General features: G+C 39.2%; 1 protein-coding gene across 1 annotated transcript in view; it reads right to left on the bottom strand.

The window, feature by feature from the left end:
* Positions 1-19,135, bottom strand: part of PINX1 (PIN2 (TERF1) interacting telomerase inhibitor 1) — a 92,383-nt gene that overhangs the window by 61,407 nt on the left and 11,841 nt on the right. The window contains exon 5 of the mRNA XM_038573661.1: positions 6,278-6,370. Coding sequence (XP_038429589.1) covers positions 6,278-6,370 — 93 coding nt within the window. The remainder of the gene's footprint in view (positions 1-6,277; positions 6,371-19,135) is intronic.

Raw genomic sequence — 19,135 nt, 5'->3', positions numbered from 1 at the left:
TGAGGGCACACTGTATTTTTAACACATAGAAACTTAATAACTAACTGAATGAATGAAAAATTTACAAGAATAAATGGAAATAAAAATGACTATAGAAGGGTGAAAGGATTTCAGATTTTTCTCTTTAAAACGTTCTTTACTATTATAGCTCTATCATCTTTAAGTAAAAGGATACATAATAAGAGCAGGAAATTAAATGGCTTCTGGCAAAGCACTGTCCAAAGGATCTATGATTCTTATTAAAAACACTAAACTCTTTCACTTAATTTCAAAACCCACAAACCAACTAATTTAAAATTCACTTCTTTGGAATTTCCTCTTCTACCAATAATACACTGTGAGCAGTCAACCAAATCTATTCCCATTTGTCAACTACATGGTAAATCCATTTTAAAATGTAACTGCTACATGTAAATTCTTGAGGCTCTGGGGGAGTGAGACTCTGGGTCAGACACAGGAATTTGTGTTCTGAGTAGGAAGCCTGAGTTCCAATGTCACAGACTCACTTGTCTTCTTAGTTTCCTGTAGCAAACTGACTTGGCAAAGTAATGGCATGACCCAGAAGGTTCTAGTTCACTGACTATCACTGGGGCATTCAAATATGATATTGCTCAGTGACTCCATGAAATTAAAAAACAAAACACCCTTCGATTTAATGCAAAGCCAGGCGCCATAACCAGTTTCATAGGCAGCAGTACTAGATTCAATGGTCCAGTCAGTACAACCTGTTCCTATCAGGAAGGATAGGCTCCTCTGGGGGCTCTGTGCTATTCCTTTTCCCTGAGCTAGAAACAAAGCCTTCCTGGTTCTGATTATTAAGCAGACCCAGACAAAAGACTCCAAAGGAAACCTCCTTAAGAACAAAAAGAAACATATCCCAGATAGGAGCACAGAAAATGAATCAGAAAGTGGGGAATAAAATTGGTCATGGTGGGGAGAAGGGGACAAATCCTCAGGAGGTCTAGAGATCTATTCTGAGCTTTGTCATCGGCATAACCCATTTTGCACTGCTAAGCACATTCAGGGTGGCAGTTTCTATTTCAGAAAAAGGGAGCTATACTTAGTTCAAAATATGTATCGGCCATCTTTCCCTAACCTACCTTCTGGAATGGAACAGATACCTAAAACAGACTCAAATTAAGATTTCTTTTAAAGCAATTCAATTAAAAGGAATGTTAGAGGGACCGAGGAAGGGAGGGTACATGCAAGATCACAATTCTAGAACAGGATGTCACACTATGAATGTGCAGAGATTGAAAACAAATCTAAACATAGGGCAAACTGCCAAGCTGGGGGAGACGGTAAGCTGTACCAATGAAGGTGCAAGTGTTTCTAAGGTTTTGGTGAGAGGTTCCTGTATCAGAAATATTTATCCTTTAGCAAAGTTCACTTAAGTAAGTGTAGAAACCAGGATTGCTACAGGCCTTGCTCTGGATTTGATCTGGAAAACAAAACACAGAGAAGAATTAAGAGTCAGAGACCAATGGAAAGATCAAAATCTGAAGATTAAAAAAAAAAAAAAATCTGAAGATAGAAGTGATACTGAAACAGTTATTAGTTAATGGTACCTGTTGAATAGTTTATAAATGTTATAAAATTATGGCCACTTTTGAATAAATATTAATATACTAAAACTGAGTTTGAAAGCTTATTGGTCTCAGTTCTGAATTAAGGTCAACTCCTAGAAAATACTGCTGATAAACTTAGATGTTAAAGAGAATGACAATCAAAAACAGAACACAATAGGAATTACATGTTATCTGTCTGGATTTGGTTCATCTATCTGCTAGTCTTTAATTGGTCATAACATTTTGAGAACTAGGAAAAAATGCTTCCAGTGGCCAAGCTGATGTCACCAAGTCCATAAAAGGATGAGCGGGTGCTTTCACAGAAGAGTTCTTGATGATCTTTTTTAGCTGTGTTTCTAATAGTCATGATGAGGTTTTCCAGTCCATCAAAATGGCAAAGGAAGGGGGGATGGTACCGCTACAGCTAGATACATCTATGACACCAAGAGGTTCACATGGGAAGCAAATGAAACTACAAAAAAATATAAGGACTTAAGAAGCACAGAGATTTAAAAAAAAAAAGAAGAAGAAGAAGAAGAAAAAGCACAGAGATTTGGAACCTCGTATTTTAAGGGCAAAACTCATATAGAACCCAAAACGTTCTATAAAAAAAAACACAGTACTACAGTACCATATTAGAACAAAGCCTGGGGGGGGGGGGGGGGACAAAGAAACTTGAGTTTTCTACTCAGGGTAATGGGGTGAAGGCCAGGAAATATAGGTGGGAGAAATACATACATTTGTTAAAAACAACACTTTAGGTATTTGTAGGTACCTTCACTTGCTTGGAAAATTCATTTGCATTCCCGAGTCAAGAAGGATACAACATATGTTATATTTTGAGTTCTGTTTTTAAGGAAAATACATTGGACCAATAATAAGCCCAGGTCAGAAGATTATGGCGGTAGCACTGAAAGGGTGACGTCAGAACACCAGGCAAGCTGAAGGAATCTGGAGTAGGGGGATGAAATAAGCGAGACCCTTACAACCAACAGAACAGCCAGAATTTTTTCACTGCCTGCAGTGGTGCTATTTTAGATTTAAACGGCAAAAGAATCCCAAGAGGAAAAGCTACACCCATCACTAGCAGAGGCTATGGGGAGGAAGCAAGCTAGGAGTACTATAGTCTGTGTGTCCAGGCTAGCGAGCCAGCTGCCAGGTCATGTGCTGTCCAGGCAGGTTCTGTGTTTAAGAAGCAAATATTGCCAATGGTCACAAGAGTAAGAAGTCTGAGTACAATCACCAGGATGAAGCTGCGCAACCACAGTTCCTGCCCCTTTCTTCCACCCACCATACAACTGTCAGGAGGCAGAGAGCAATGCTCTCTTGAAACTTTGCACTATATATTAAAACCTTTAAAAACGGTATTGTAGGGCAGGCCTGGTGGCTCAGCGGTTTAGTGCTGCCTTCAGTCCAGGGTGGGATCCTGGAGACCCGGGATCGAGTCCCACGTCGGGCTCCCTGCATGGAGCCTGCTTCTCCCTCTGCCTGTGTCTCTGCCTCTCTCTCTCTCTCTCTCTCCCTCTCTCTGTCTCTGTCTCTCATGAATAAATAAATAAATCTTTAAAAAAAAAAAAAAACGGTTTTGTAGAATTTGATCTTTTCCTCTCCCTAAGGAGAAGACAGGGCCTGACAAACATTTTTCGAATTAAAAGAAACTGCATGCAAGTTTAGGCTTTTTAAACAAACATGGATGATACGAACTTTTGAATTAGATAATAAATTGTTTCATCATTAAGTTAAAATCATAAATTTGGGACTCAAGAAAGAAATATGTATCAGAATGAAAATGATATAGCTGATAGGTAGGCAGTAGCAAATTTTACATTGCTGTTTGCTACTGGAATCTCACTAAAGTCAAATTTTTGTCTTCATTCTTCCCACCAAGCTATGTATAATACCATCTTCCCATGTTTTAGTCTCTGGACCACGGATGCGAGTTACAGTATAAAACATCCTCATCAAAGAAGTGAATGAGTTACATTCACTAGGAGCCTACTGGCAGGCTAAAGTGTTTATCATCCATTATGCTGAACAACCAAAAGTTCCATAAAATGGGTCATTTCCGAGAAATCATAAAAAGGGACCTACTTTAGGACCCAATAATGATTTAAAAATCTTTCCTCATGTTATAACAGTAGAAGCAGAGTCTGGAAGAAGGTAAATGCTGAAGTGATCTGAGAGAGTAATGCAGCACCCAGGATCCCTGTGATCTGAGAAGATCATCCACCTTAGAGACAACTTAAGGTTTCTCATTCATATCCAGAACAATTGCTGTACAAGGAAAGACTTTAAATGAGAGAACTCTATTCTTTCTCCATGGCTTAAGATAGCAAATAATTATTTTCTGGATTTCTGCCTCCTTTTCTCACCTTTTCCACTCATTCCCCAATCTGCGTTTCCTCTATTTTCCCACTCAATCTCCTCTGCTTCCTTTCTGACTATGTATCTTGAACCCTCTTCCCTGTATACCAATGCCCCCCTTCTCCCCAAGCAAAGCTAATAAATCAGCAAACCTCATTCCAAGAAAGTGAAGGCATAACACACCAAACAGGCTGACAGGGTCACCTGCCAAGGGAGTGGCTTAACTAGAAATAGAAAGCAGATACTCCCAGCATCCATTAGATTAAAGTAGATTACAGAGGTTTATCCCAACTGCAGCAAATGCTTCAGGTGAAATCATGCATGTAGTTAGGTACTAAAGGGAAACTGGATTTGCTAAGGTGAAAGCTTAGAAGGCTGCCCTACCATCTAAAAGTTACAAGCCACTTTTAGTTTAATTGGCTCAGCATCTTTCTGCTATATCTTTTTTCCTATAAATTCTAATGAAAAAAAGAGGGATTATTTAAGGACTGGTTATAAAGTGGCAATTTAGCCTGTACTCAGAAAGACTGAGGAGCCAGCAGGAACTGTCTTCTGTTCTACAGAGGGTCAGGAGTAGAGAGAAACCCTGATCAGAAACCATACAGGAAAACAACAAAGAAGGGCCTCGCCTGAGAGAAAGGAGAAGGGATAACATGAAGAGCCATACAAAAACCATACCGGCTGGGAGAGGTAAACAGAAAATGCCCATCTCTCCTTGTACATGTTCTGAAGCTATTCAGCTCCCAACTCCATTTAGCTCTGCCATGGGTTCTCACTTAAACCAAACCCAGACCAACCTTTTGGGGTTCTGACCCCAAATAAGAACCACCATTAACAGACTAGTGGGAATTCTAGCTCCCACTGCTATTCAGGCAAGTTCTAGGAGTCAGGGAATTCCCAATCATATTAACTAGACTAAAGCAAAGGGATGTGTGTTTCTCAGCCTATGGAGGTAGAAAGGCACATCCAGGGGGTACCTGGGTGGCTTAGCGGTTGAGCCTTCAATTCAGGGAGTGATCCTGGAGTTCCAGGATCAAGTCCCACATCGAGCTCCCTATAGGGAGCCTGTTTCTCCCTCTGCCTATGTCTTTGCCTCTCTGTGTCTCTCATGAATAAATAAGTAAAATCTTTAAAAAAAAAAAAAAAAAAAAAAGGCGTGTCCCATAGAAGAGCCATCATATGGTATCTAGATTACCACAATAGGATTACATTCATATTTATACTTGTAGTATGTAATAAGTAGGCTTTTACCTGGAAAGTGTACTTAATACACAATACTGTTCCATAGGAAAACATGGGGGGGGGGGGGGGTAGTTGAGAAGCTCAAGTTAAATTGTTTCTTACTAATACCAGACTGCCACCTCGTGGTTACACAGGACAACTGCACTTGCAAGTGGCTGCAATAGTGGCAAGGGAGAGGGAAGGTGTTGATAGAGGACATTAGGATTCACTGGCTACCCAGTTCTCAAATACATTTTCTAAAGCTACTTTGCAATGACCATGGAATGTCTAAGTTAACACTCCATTCAATGCCGGAATGGTGTAGAATAATGTGAGTCAGCTTGGGAGTGAGATTCCTCAAAAACAAGAAAATATAACTAAAGAAGTTGAGCGTGGAATTAAGATTATTTTCTGACCTAGCCACTAAAAGTCTCTGTTCTCCTTACACAGCAGGTTGACTTCTGCTTCCAGCTTTGCCAGAGGACTTACATATAGTCTAAAGCTAAATATGGGGTCCCACGTCGGAGCTAATGAACCCGCACTTTAACTAGATCTCCAGGTGATTCACAATAGATGCTAAAACTTTAGCACTGCTTTAGATCAATCAAACCAGTTAGTCCATCCCTACTTGTCCATTTTGCACGTAAAATATGAAAGTTGGAGCACCTAGGTGGCTCAGTGGTTGAATGTCTGCATTTGGCTCAGGTTGTAATCTCAGAGTCCTGGGATAGAGTCTTGCATCAGGTTCCCCATGGGGAGCCTACTTCTCCCTCTGCCTATGTCTCTGCCCCTCCCTCTCTGTCTCTCATGAATAATGAAATCTTAAAAAAAAAAAAAAAGGGGGGGGGGGTAGCCCGAGTAGCTCAGCGGTTTAGTGCCGCCTTTGGCTCAGGGCGTGATCCTGGGGACCCGGGATCGAGTCCCATGTTGGGCTCCCTGCATGGAGCCTGCTTCTCTCTCTGTGTCTCTGCACCTTTCTCTCTTTATGTGTGTCTCTCATGAATAAATAAAATCTTTAAAAAGGGGGGGAGAGGGGCTAAAAATTTGGTGAAAGCTAAAAATGCTTTAAGAAACCTACCATGAACACAGATTTCAACAACAAATAAAGAACTGCTTAATTTTACCTTTTGTGAATTTCATATAATGAACACGGTTTTTGGAGATTTTGGACTTTTCTTCGAGGCTGAAAGTTTTCTTCTCTTTGTTGTCTGAGGAATCTTAAAAAAGAATGAAAAGTATTAAACTCTGACTCAATGTAATCCACTCTCATTTATTCTCTTACAATGACATGGTCTTATTTAAATGGAACCTTTAGGAGTCCTGTCATTTATTACTGAACTCCAATCAAACGATTAGAAATATTCTTCTTAAACTGTGTACTATGAATCAAGCATGACCATTCACACAAAATTTGTAAAATCCTCGAGGAAGAGAAATGAAAACTTGTGTTTACACAAAAGCCTACACATGAGGTTCATAGTAGCCTTATCTTTATCATAGTAAAATACTAGAAATTACCCAGAATTCCCTCAATGGGTGAATGGCTAAGCAAATTATGGTGCATCCTTCAACTGAAACATTACACAACAATAAAAAGGGTTTGGGGTGGACCTCAAGGGAGTCGTGCTTTGTGACAAAGGTCAATCTACCCACTGTATGTTCCATTTATATAACATTCTCAAAATGACGAAACTATAGAGCCAGACAGGGATGAGGAGTGCTGGGGTTGGAGGGGTGGAAAATGAGTGTAAATATGAAGGGGCAGCGTGAGGCAGCTCTTTTGTGGTAATAAAACAATCCTGTATCTTAACCATGGTGATGATTACATGATTTTATACACATGATAAATTCCACAGAACTACACACAGATACACACACATATATGCATGAAGGCTAAAAAACAATACTTAACAGTCTACACAACTGTCAATTTCCTGGTTTTGATGTTATGTTTTAGTTATATTAGATGTCAGCACTGGGAAAAAGTGGGTGAATGGTACTCAGGACTCTTTATAGTACTATTTTTGCAATTTCCTGTACATCTATACTTGTTTCAAAATCAAAAGGTCTTTTAAAAGGTGAATAAAGGTAGGTTAAGTGACAATTTTAAGAGATCAGGCAGTGTGACGGAGCAGAGCTGGCTGGCACTGAGCCATCGCCTCAAACACTAGATTTCACTGGAGACTCACATTAAGGACAAAAATAACAAAAACAAATTACTGAGGAATAAATTCATGTGTTGACTCCTTTAATAAAAGAAGAAAATGTGAGCCAGAAAGTTGTCCCTTGCCTAAAAGAGCAAAGCAAGTAGATCTAGAGTTAGAGTCAATTATAAGATAGTAACTAGTTACCCGTATTCCCTCACCCTTATCTATGTGTCAAGGTCAGGCAGCAGAGCACTGCACACACACATAATCATAGGGAGAAAGAGACTGAATTTTCCCAAAGTTATGTCATAAAGAACTACAGACACAAAGTTAGAGAAAGGGGGGAAAGGAAATTTTCACTTTAATACTCGGGCAAAACCAGCACATGCCCACTGAATGTTATGGTAGTTAGCTGTAATCCTTTCCAGAAATTAGTTTTTTTTTTTTTTAAAGACTTATTTATTTATTCATAAGAGACATGGACTGAGAGAGAGAGGCACAGACACAGGCAGAGGGAGAAGCAGGCTCCTCTCAGGGAGCCCAATCCTGGATCTCAGGATCACAACCTGAGCCGAAGGCTGGCACCCAACTGCTGAGCCACCCAGGCATCCTGAAATTAGCGATTTTACAAACAATATGGATTATAAAGTAAGGATCCGAAGGATATAAAGACAGATATTTTAAGGTTTCAGACAATGCCTGGCATGGGTTAATTATAGCACCAACCTGAAACCTTCTCTTCTGCAGTCACTTTTCAAGAGCTTGGGGTTTTTTTTTCAGACATCCCACAAGTAAATTTTTCTCATCTTTTGGAGGTCAAACACTTAAGGCTCATAATATTCTTAATTCTGGTGTTCCAAACATAAAGTCACTTAGTAAGTTCAGAGCTTAGATGATAGCTATTATCAACTGAAAGCTTATTAATAAAGAAGTACAAGGCATTGAACTAAGAGCTTTCTATGCATTCTTGCAGTTCACTTCACAATCATCCTACAGGGTAGAAGCCATGATGATTAAATTGACTTCAAAGAAAGACACTGAAGCCCAGAGGGATTAAATATGGCACACACAGGAGGAGGCTCTGAAGGGATCCAAACCCAGGTGGGTATGAGTGATAGTCCACATTCTTACCACTACACTGCATCCCCAACAGAGCTGCTCCTGCACTTCAAAGGACAGTAAGCATCACCGGGGGAGCTTTTCCCTCTGCCAAGGACACAGACTTCCCACAGTATATGGAGCATAGACAGCTAGATCTTAGGGGAATCGGCCTCTATCTACTAGTCCATATGTATTCTTTCTCCAAGCTGCTCGGATTCTGAGTGGATGCAGCAATCTGCCTCTCCTCCTCCACTTCTCTCACATGTTCTTCCCTCACTTTTCAAGAGAAGTGTGACTCTTCTCTTACCAGGAATAAATAAGGCACAGGCCAAAGTACTAGGAAGCAACCTTTAGTCAAAGCAGCAAGACCAGCTCCCTCCCCACACCAATGTATCTCACCCAGAGATGCATTTCCAGAAAGATTTTACTGTTATAATAATTATTTATCAAAATTTATAATGCCTCCCAGTTTTATTAATTGTAATCTACTGATATAATGACAACTTAATCCACAGAAAAAATATTCACCCCTAAAACCTTGGAGTCATTAGAAATAAACCGAAAATTTCTATGTATGTGTTTTGGGCATTGAAATAGAATAGGATGATGAATTCTAAAAAGTTTAAGCAAAAAAAGGACATCTTAACATAAAATGCTATTGGGTATATGCAATGGAAACACTGTTTCAGAGGAAAGGGAATTAAGAAATATAATAGTTCTAACTACCAAAGGGCTTGCTGGGTGTATTTCTAAATACGTGACAATGGATATCAAATAGCTCTAGTATTTATCATCCACTGGATACATCTGAGACTGATGTAAGGGTTTTGTCTTAAAATTCCAATATTTCCCAGTAGGCCAGAAATGATATTCTTTGCAACTATCTAAAACTATGATTAAAAACCTTACAGATGTTGCTCTAAAAAATGTAAGACAGGACATACTGGTTTTCAAAATGTATACAAAAAACCCTTGAAGATCCCTGTCCTTAACAAGAGATCGGCATCCCAGTTTATTTTCAGAAATCTTTAAAATCACAAAGGACAAACTATCTGAGGGAAGTAACAAACATTTCCTAAAGCCCTGAAGTCAGTCTGCCAAAAAAGCGAAGTTCAGTCTGGTAGAGAGAACTAATTAATAAAATTATTCCTAAAAATGAAATTTTGAAGGATATACTGAGTTTTATGCCCCACCAGAAAATAAGGGTTATGTCTAGAATCTTTGCAGGATTCTAGGGAGAGGATGGTATGGAATCTCTGCTTAGTTAAAAGGCGTACTGTGTGAATTTGTAAACAGTCTTAAGGAAGTAAAAATATTATGGTAGAAAAATGTTAAGAGGTTATTGGGCCATCTGCTTTTCAGCTTGAATACGTGTAATATGAACAAAAATTCACTTGAATGAAGATATTGTATTTACCAAGGATTACATGGCAGAAAAATAACCTACTAGTTCTTCAGGTCCATTCCTTGGCCAGGTCTTCCCTTAAAGGAATATTCTAAAGGCATTCCAGCACCTGGTTTCTGGCCGGCTCTGTGCCTGCTGCAAGGCTACTGGCACCCTCTAGTGGTCTCGAGGTGGAACTACTTCCCCTCTGCCTTCTACTTGTCTTATGCACAGAAGAATCAGCCTGCACAGATGGACCTGTGGACAGGGCTGCATGAGGACAAAGGGCTACCACCTGGAAGTCCTGACTCACTCTCTGCCTTCTTAACAAATAATACAGGGTTCCCTGGGTCATTTCGCTGACTGTATTTCTGGGAATACACCACGAAGGCCTGACTATACTGTCTGTGCTTAGCCTCAGCAATTAGCACATGGAACAGTGATTCTATCCCAAACCAGAGTTTTTGCAACTACAATGGTATTTCTCAGAAAAAAGTAATCATGATACCCTCAAAGAGAAAAGGTAACTTATTAGCTATCACTGTCAAATCTCAAAAGCAAGTTGCTCAAAAAGCTTTCTTTCCTTAGTACCTACAAAAAAAAAAAAAAAAATGAATCTCATGGCTTTCTTTTTGGAATCCTGAAGCTGCTAATTTCTTAATAATTCTATCACCTAATAAGTTAAAGTTTTCTCTAATTCAGTACATGAAGGAGAAAGTTATAATACCAAAGTGTGAAGTCAGCTCATTTTCCCTCTTCAAGGATGAATGTGTGGATCCCTTGAAGAAGAAAGAGAGCCCCAGACTCAAAACCTTCTGCCTCGATGACTATAGTCATGCAAAGCCAGCTCAAGACTATCTGACACACTAATCAGGTCACTGAACTTGTGTAGGAAAAGTGACTGCCATTTATACGTCACCAGATACTCATTAAGGTAGAATGTGTTCCCTGATATTCAAATCAGGTTACTCTTTAGTTAACCTTCATTACAGGTTTAATAAGTCTTAAATTACTTAAGTAACTAAGTCTACCAGAAAGGGACCCAGGTAATTTTTAGATTTCTTTTACTGTGACAAATATCATCACATATAGGAGCATCTGAAGCCTGTACAGTTAGTCATAAAGCAATCTCTCTCCCTGCCAGCACTTCCTAGATTAGAAAACAGAACACTGCCTGAATCAAGAAGTATCCAGCAATCCTGTGCCCCCTCTTCCTAGAATGGAGTTTCTCAACCCCTAAACTATTGACAGTTTGAGATGAATAATAATTTGTTTGAGGAGGGAGGGGCATAGCTATGCTGTGTACTGTAGTATGTTTAGTTGCATTTCCGGCCTCTACCCACTAGATAGAAATAACATCTCCCCAGCTATGACAATGAAAAATGTCTGCAGACATTGCCAAATGTTCCATGAGTGCCAAAATTGCCTCCAGTTGAGAACCACTGTCCTAATAGCTACCATTATCCTGATTTTTGTAATAATCATCCTTCCTCTTGCTTTTTGTTTTGGTTTTAAACATTTATTTTTTTTTGGCGGAGAGGGGGACAGTAAGAACCACAGCAAGTTCATAAAACATAATGTCACAAATAACCTATGTAATTGCCAACCAGAAAAAAAACAAAAACAAAACAGAACCCTAATATCCCCCCCAACGTTCCCCATGGGTCCCTTCTCAATCTCATCCCCTTTCCTCTCCCCTTAAGTAATCACGATTGTGACTTTCATAGTAATTGCTTCCTTGTGTTTTAAAATAATTTGACCACCCCGGTATGGTACCTAAATCCCAAATTTTTGCCTGCCATCTTTTCTAAAAGTGGAATCATACTGGGTATTATTCTCTGTGTCTTCTTTCAGTCAACATTAAGTTAATGAGATCCTTCTACACCAGTGAACATACAATAGCCTACGGGCCAAATCCGACCTACCACCTGTTTTTATAAATAACATTTCACAAGAACACAGCCTACACCCTACACCCAGGAGTTTATATACTGTACTGTATATTGCTGATTTCACACTCCAAGAGCCGAACTGAGTGGTTGTGACAGACACTATGGTCTGCAAAGTAGTTCTCTCTGGCGCTTTACAGAAAAAGTTTGCCAACCTCTGCTTTGGACTCTTGCATGTAAGTATACTTCATTTCTTTGCATTTACAAACAGAACAGTTTACTTCTCCATTCTATGGTTGATGGACATTTGGGTTATTTCAAGTTTGGGGACACTGCAGATTATAAGTATTCTTTCCTTTGGACTGAAGTGCATCCTTTAAAATTTCCTTTATTGAAGGTCTACTGGTGGTAAAGTTTTGTCTGAAAACATCCCATCCACTTTCTTGAAAAATATATTTGTTGAGTGTAAAATTCTAGGTTGCCAATTATATTTCCCTCTATATTTATTCCAATGTCTTTGGGTTCCACTGTTAGGAACTCTGCTTTCATTTATAACTGTTGCTTCTTTGAAGGGAATCAGTATATTTTCTCTGGCTGCATTAACATTCTTCTCTCTTTTGTGTGCATGCCTGTATGTGTGTGTGTTTGTGTGTGATGTTCTGCTACAATGTTACACTATTACATCTGCTATTATGTTTGCAAGTGAATTTTTTTTAATATAATTTGCTTGAATTAAGTTTTCTGGATCTGTGGATGTGTTTTATCACTAATTCTAGGCCATCTTCAGCCCTTCTGCTCTTAAATTCTGCCGCTGCCCCATTCTCTCTTCTCTGCACTGCTGAACTCCTATTAGATATTAGATCTTCTCACTTTATCCTCCAACTAAACTTCTGTTTTGTATTTCCATCCTTTCCTCTTTCAGGGTTGCATTCTGGATAACTGTCTTCTGATCTATTTTCTAGACTTTCTTCAGCTGTGTCTACTTTGTTATTAAACCTAATAGCACACTCAGTATCCAAGCCTGTGTGTGCTAGAAACTGGTTCCATTCATCAATAATGCAAACTTAGCAAAACCTGATAGGAAAGAAAAAGCTTAGGAAACAAGGAGATTTGGATAAATATTCAAAGAAAACCCTCACCTTCCAAAGCTTTGCTACTTTCAATTATTTGGGAACTGAGAAAGTGAGGGGAACAATTTATTTTGGTATTTGTTTCATTTCTTTCTTTTGCACTAGATTTTAAGCTTCTTCAGAGAAGGGAATGAGTCTTTTTACCCATTTCTGCAACCTCAGTCTTCAAACAATACCACCAAGAAAGTGAAAAAACAAACCAAACTGAAGAAAATATTTGTAGATCATATACCTGATAAGGGACTGACACTTGAATATATGAGAAACTTTTACTAAACAATAAAGACCCATAACCCAACTAAACATTGGACAAAGGATCTGAATATCTATTTTTCCAAAGATGACATACAAATGGCCAATAATCACATGACAAAATGGCCAACATCTCCAGCTGACATGGAAATGTAAATCAAAAGCACAAGTAGATACTACTTTGTAGCCACTAGCATGGCTATAATCAAAAAACAGATAATAACAAGTGTTGACAAAGATGAAGAGAAATTAAAGTCCTCCTACACTGCTGGTGGGAATGTAAACTGGTGTAGCTCCTTTGGAAAGCAGCCCAGCAGTTACTCAAAAAGTTAAACAAGTAACCACATCACCCAGTAACTCCACTCTGTATACACCTTAAAGAAATGAAAATAAAAGCCACACAAATACTGACAATGTTCACAGCTGCATTATTCATAATAGACAAAATAATAGAAACAACCCAAATGGCCATTGACTAATGAATGGATAAATCATGGTATATTCACACAATGGAGTATTATTTGGCAACAAAAAGGAATGAAGTACTGACACAGGCTAAAAGATGAACCTTAGAAACATTATGCTAAGTGGTAAATCAGTCACAAAAGACCACATGTTGTAGAATTTCATTTATATGAGATGTCCTGAATAGGCAAATCCTTAGAGACAGAAAGTAAATCAGCAGTTGCCTAGGCTGGTTGGGGGGCTCATGGGGGATGATGGCCACTGGGTAAAGAGGTGATGAAATGTTTTAAAATGGGTTCTGGTGAAAATTCTGTGAATATACTCAAAGTCATTGAACTGTACATTATAAATGGGTAAATTATATGGCATGTGAATCATATCTCAACAAAGCTGTTAAAACACACACACACACACACACACACACACACATCAAGTCCTTGCCCTAGCTCTCTCCAGATTCTTAGCGGTTTCTTCTGGGTTTTACTTCCTTCCTATTTCTACATAATATCCTTATATTGCTATGTCTTACCAATTTCCTATTGACTTCTGAAAATGGCACTAAGGAACAGGATGCAATTTTCAGCTGGCAGTAAGTGTGGACCTTGCTGAGACAATGCAAAGAAGCTAACTGGGGGAAGAATGTTCTAGAGAGATGGAGATACTAGTACAAAATCCTAAGGCAAGAGGATGCTTGTTATAGTCACAAACCAGCACAGGGATCAGTGGCTAGGATGGAATGGGTAAGAAGGGGAATGGCAGGAGATAAGGTCACAAAGGGAAAAGGTTCATATTATGAGATTCTACAAGGACTTTGGCTTTTATTCTGAATGAAAAGGAGGCAACAATGGTGGGGGGGAGGGGTAGTTGGGGCAGGGGTCTGAGTAGGAGCAGCACAGACTTACACTTTGAAAGGATCACTCTATTATGCTGAAGGAGACCATGGATGGATGAAGAAAGAGAAATTTAGGAGAATAGCTCCTAACCAGGGGTATTTTGCTCAGGAGACATCTAGCAATGTCTGCAGATATTTTTGGTTGCCACAACTGGGCAGAGGGAGAGATACAAACGACACCTAGCAGGAAGAGGTCAGGAATGCTGCTAATCATCCTAAAATGCATATGACATGCCTCACAGCAAGGAGTTACTTAGCCCAAAACATCAGCAGTGCCATGGCTGAGAAAACCAGCTTTAGAGGCTGCTATAATAATCTCTACAAGAAATAACAGTTGCTCAGACACTAGCTACAGTGCAGGGGACATGAAGCAGTCAGGGGTTGGGTATATTCTGAAGGTAGAACCAACATTTCCTAGTGAACACAGGTCCTTGGCTTCAACAACTAGAAGGAGGGGACTGACATCAACTAAAATGGGGAAGACTGTGGATAAAACCATTTGTGGGGCAGGGGTGGGAAAGTAGCCAGAACTGGAGTTTGAGTATATTAAGTTTGAGAAGTTGATAGCTGATGACACCTCAAATGAAGATACTGAGCTGGGGGTTCAATACAAATCTGGAGTTTAGGAGAGAAGGTAACGCAGTCTCAATAAATTACCAAACATTCCAGCCATGGTTTATATCCAGCCATCATGTAATAAAGAACTGGTGTAGCTAAAAGATGAGAGAGGTCCCAGGACTGAACTGGAGGGCCCCCAGACATGACAAGGCTGGGTAAGAGAATCGCAGCAGAGATTAAAGAGGAGTGGCCAGTGAAGCAGGAAGAAAAGCAGGAGATGGTGGGGTCCCGGAAGCTATGGAAAGCGAGTGATTCAAGGAAGGGTGAACATCACCTGTGGCAGGTTACCTTACCTGCCACAGGTGAGGTAAAATGAAGATTAAAAAAATGCCCACAGGATCTAGTAACATGAAGTCACTAGTAACTTTGCCAAGGGGAGTTTCTGTGGAGCAATAAGGCAGTCTGACTGAAGTGGGCTTAAAAGAGACAGGAGGAAGATTCCCTATCTTCTGCCCATGAAAGGGTAACTGCTATGAGTCATGCCCCTCTACCACAAGTAATGGGAAAACAAAAGATATGAACCAACTCATCAGACACTGGACAACAGGCAGTACAGGACTGTCATCCTTGACAGATGGGCAACAAAATGATGTGAGCTCTAGGACTGCCTGGCTTTCTGTCAAGAGGCAATTTCTGGATGTGGCATAAGGAAGGGAACCCACAAAGTGTGCAGGGTTGGGGGAAGTCTTACTGAAATGAAAACACATGTCCACAAAAAGATATATACACAAATGTTCACAGCGGCTTTGGGTACAGTAAGCAAAAACTGGAAACAACCAAATGTCCATCACCAGGTGAATGCATAAACAAAGTATGGCACACTCAATGGCAAACTATTCAGGAATGAAATGAACTATTAATAAATGCAGCATGGATAAATCTCAGAATCATGCTGGGAAAAATATGCCAGGCAGAAAAGAAAATAGAAACCTAATCAATATGGATAAATCAGGGGTTGACCAGGGCCAGAGAATGAAGTAGGGGGCAGGGGTGGGTGGGGAGGGAGGAGCAGGGGGCTGACTGGGAAGTGACCCAAGATAATTTTTTGTAATGATGAAAATTTCCTTATCAAGGTTACTACAATTACAAAAGTATATACGTTGACCAAAACTCACGGAAATGTACCCTCAAAAATGAGTACATTGTATTGTATTATATATAAATTATACTTCAATGAAGTTTATTTTTAAAAAATATTCTAGGTAGAGTCCTGCTTCTAGTAATGGTGAACTGGCTCATTTCAACTGTCTCTCTTGCAAAGAAAACTACAACACAATATTGGAGGGGCAGGGTGGATGGCTCAAAGACCTGACAGTGGAGCAAAGCAGAGAATTACAGTCCCAATTAACGGTACGGAAATCCAGAGAAGTGAGTGTGATGTTTGGGGCTCCCCCTCCTGCACCCCCACTGAGAGTCTGTCAATTCTAGAAGATGCAAAAGAGAGGTGGAACAACTAAGCAGACCATCCACATGACTCAAGGCATATTACAAGTTTTTACAAGAAGAGAATTAGAACTGAAATCAATGGATAGAAAATTTAGAGTTTTGTGGCAAAAGGGAGAAGTACAGAGAAGTGGCAGTAAATGAGATAAATGGGCTCAAGGAACAGTTTTAAAATTAGGTTTTAAACAGTTTTTTGAGTAGGACATAACACAGGTGGTACACAGTCATGAAGGTACAAAAGGACTACAGTAAAAGCGAAGTCGTCCTGTCATCCCTCTGCCCCAATACTTAGCTCCCTTCCTAAAAGCAATCACTCTTACCAGTTTCTTCAGTATTTTTCTGCAGATATTTTATGTATATAAAATATTTACAGAATAGATATTCTGAAGCTATTCTAGGTATATCAACCTCAGCACCACTGATATTTGGAGCCACCACCACTGATATTTGGAGCCAGTTAAGTCTTTATCACTGGGGGCTATCCACGTGCACAACAGGATACTAAACAGCTTCACTGGCCAGTATCTGGATGCCAGAAGCACCTCCACCCCCAGTTGTAACAACCAAAATGTCTCCAAACATTGTCAAAATCACTCCTAAGTGAAAGTCACGGATATGTATACCCAACCACACACACACATGCATTTCCTCTCTATATTTTTCTACAAATGCATGCCATACATACGGTTCTTCATCTTCCTTTTTTACCTTAAAATAACTGGAGATCATCCATCAGTCGCATAAAGATTTCAAATTGTATTTACATCTTGCTGCCACCAAGTACAGCTATTTATAATGTTCATTATCGTAAGAGCATTCTATTTTTAATCTGGGGAGAAAGCACATCATTGCCTTTGATTTCATTAATGACAACTAGGAATAGCCTAAGTATCAAGCCCAAATGCATCCACCTACAAGTATCACTTTTTATTCATGGCACTATATTCTAATTACTAAAAGTAATCAGAGGAAATATTCTACTTTGGAGTTCCATCTATACACATAACAATAATAATAAAGATTATAGCAGCTAATGTATATTAAGTACTTACTATAGAATAGGCAGTGTTCAAAATATTTTAGTCATAGTAATATATTTAATTCTCACAAACACCTTTCAAGGATGGTACTATTATCTCCCTTTCACCAAAGAAGAAACCAAGAGACAGAGATGTTCAGTAATTTACTTAAGGTCACATAAGTACAGACATCAGAATCAAGATTCAAATCCAGGCAGTATGGCTTGAGTGTTCATCTCTAAACCATGACATTCCATTACTCTTCAGTCAAAACCTTTTAAGTCTTATATGATCACATTTGCACTCATATCTGTCTTTCTACTGATTTCAACCGACATCCTGAATATAAAGATGTTTCTGGGTCCTTGAGTTTTACCACTGCATAAATCCCGCATTCCTAACACCAATCTAGGTAGTGTTTTCACAAAACATTTCCTTATGTTCTTCTCTAACAAATTAGCATCTTTTATATTAGGACCACGTATCTTTTTACAGAGAATTGTTAGGATACTTCTAATAGTTATTCCATGGATAAGGGAAACTATCCAACTTACAGATTCCAACAAGAAGGAATCAGGGAAAATACAAACAGCACCTTTCCCTGCATGCCTCACTGCAAATCTTCCTAGAGTTGGATCTGCCCTATGATTTTACCAATGACCAGCATATCCTGCTAGCTACCTAAGCAAGGACTGCCCCATATAGCTACATATCCTCATGCCTAACTTGGGATCCAGCATGCAGCTCAACGAATGTTTGCTGAACTTGGCTAATTTTTAATTTCATTCTACAAAGTTCTTCCTCTTTTAATTTAACAAATATCTTTTGATAGTTCACTATGTGCCAAACATTGTGCACGGGGAACAGAAAGAAATTCCTTTTAAAACTATTTGCAGAATACAACTCAACAACAACAAACCCAGTTCAAAATGGGCAAAGGAATTGAAGACATTTTTCCAAAGAAGACATAGAAATAGCCAACAAGTATATGAAAAGATGTTGAATGTAATTAATCACTAGGGAAATGCAAATCAAAACCATAATGAGATATTGCCTCACACCCATCAGGATGCCTATTATCAAAAAAACGAAACAAAAACTACACAAAATAAAAAACCCAGAAAATAACAAGCATTCACAAGGATATAGAGAAACTGGAAGACTTGTGCACTGTTGGTGCAAATTTAAAATGGTGTAGTCGTTATAGAAAATACAATGGCAGTTGCTCAGAAACTTAAAAATAGAATTACCATGAGATCCAGCAATACCACTTCTAGATATATACCCAAAAGAACTGAAAGCAGGGACTTGAAGAGATGTTTATACATTCATGTTCACAGCAGCATTATCCACAAGAGCCAAGATGTACAACCGAAGTACACACTGAAGGATGAATGATAAACAAAACGTGGTCTATACATACAATGAAACACTACTGAACCTTAAAAGAAAGGCAATGATACAACATGGATGAACCTTGAGAACATTATGCTAAGTAAGATAACCCAGACACAGAAGGACAGATACTGCATGATTCCACTTATATGAGGTATCTAGAGTAGTCAAATTCAGAGACAGAAAGTAGAATGGCTGCGAAGGGCCTGAGAAAGAGAAAAATGAGTTTATATTTAAAGAGGACAGA

The sequence above is a fragment of the Canis lupus genome, chromosome 25, assembly GCF_011100685.1.
Source record: "Canis lupus familiaris isolate Mischka breed German Shepherd chromosome 25, alternate assembly UU_Cfam_GSD_1.0, whole genome shotgun sequence".
NCBI lineage: Eukaryota > Metazoa > Chordata > Mammalia > Carnivora > Canidae > Canis > Canis lupus.
The sequence above is the reverse complement of the archived record's forward strand: the minus strand, read 5'-3'. Positions and strand labels throughout refer to the sequence as shown.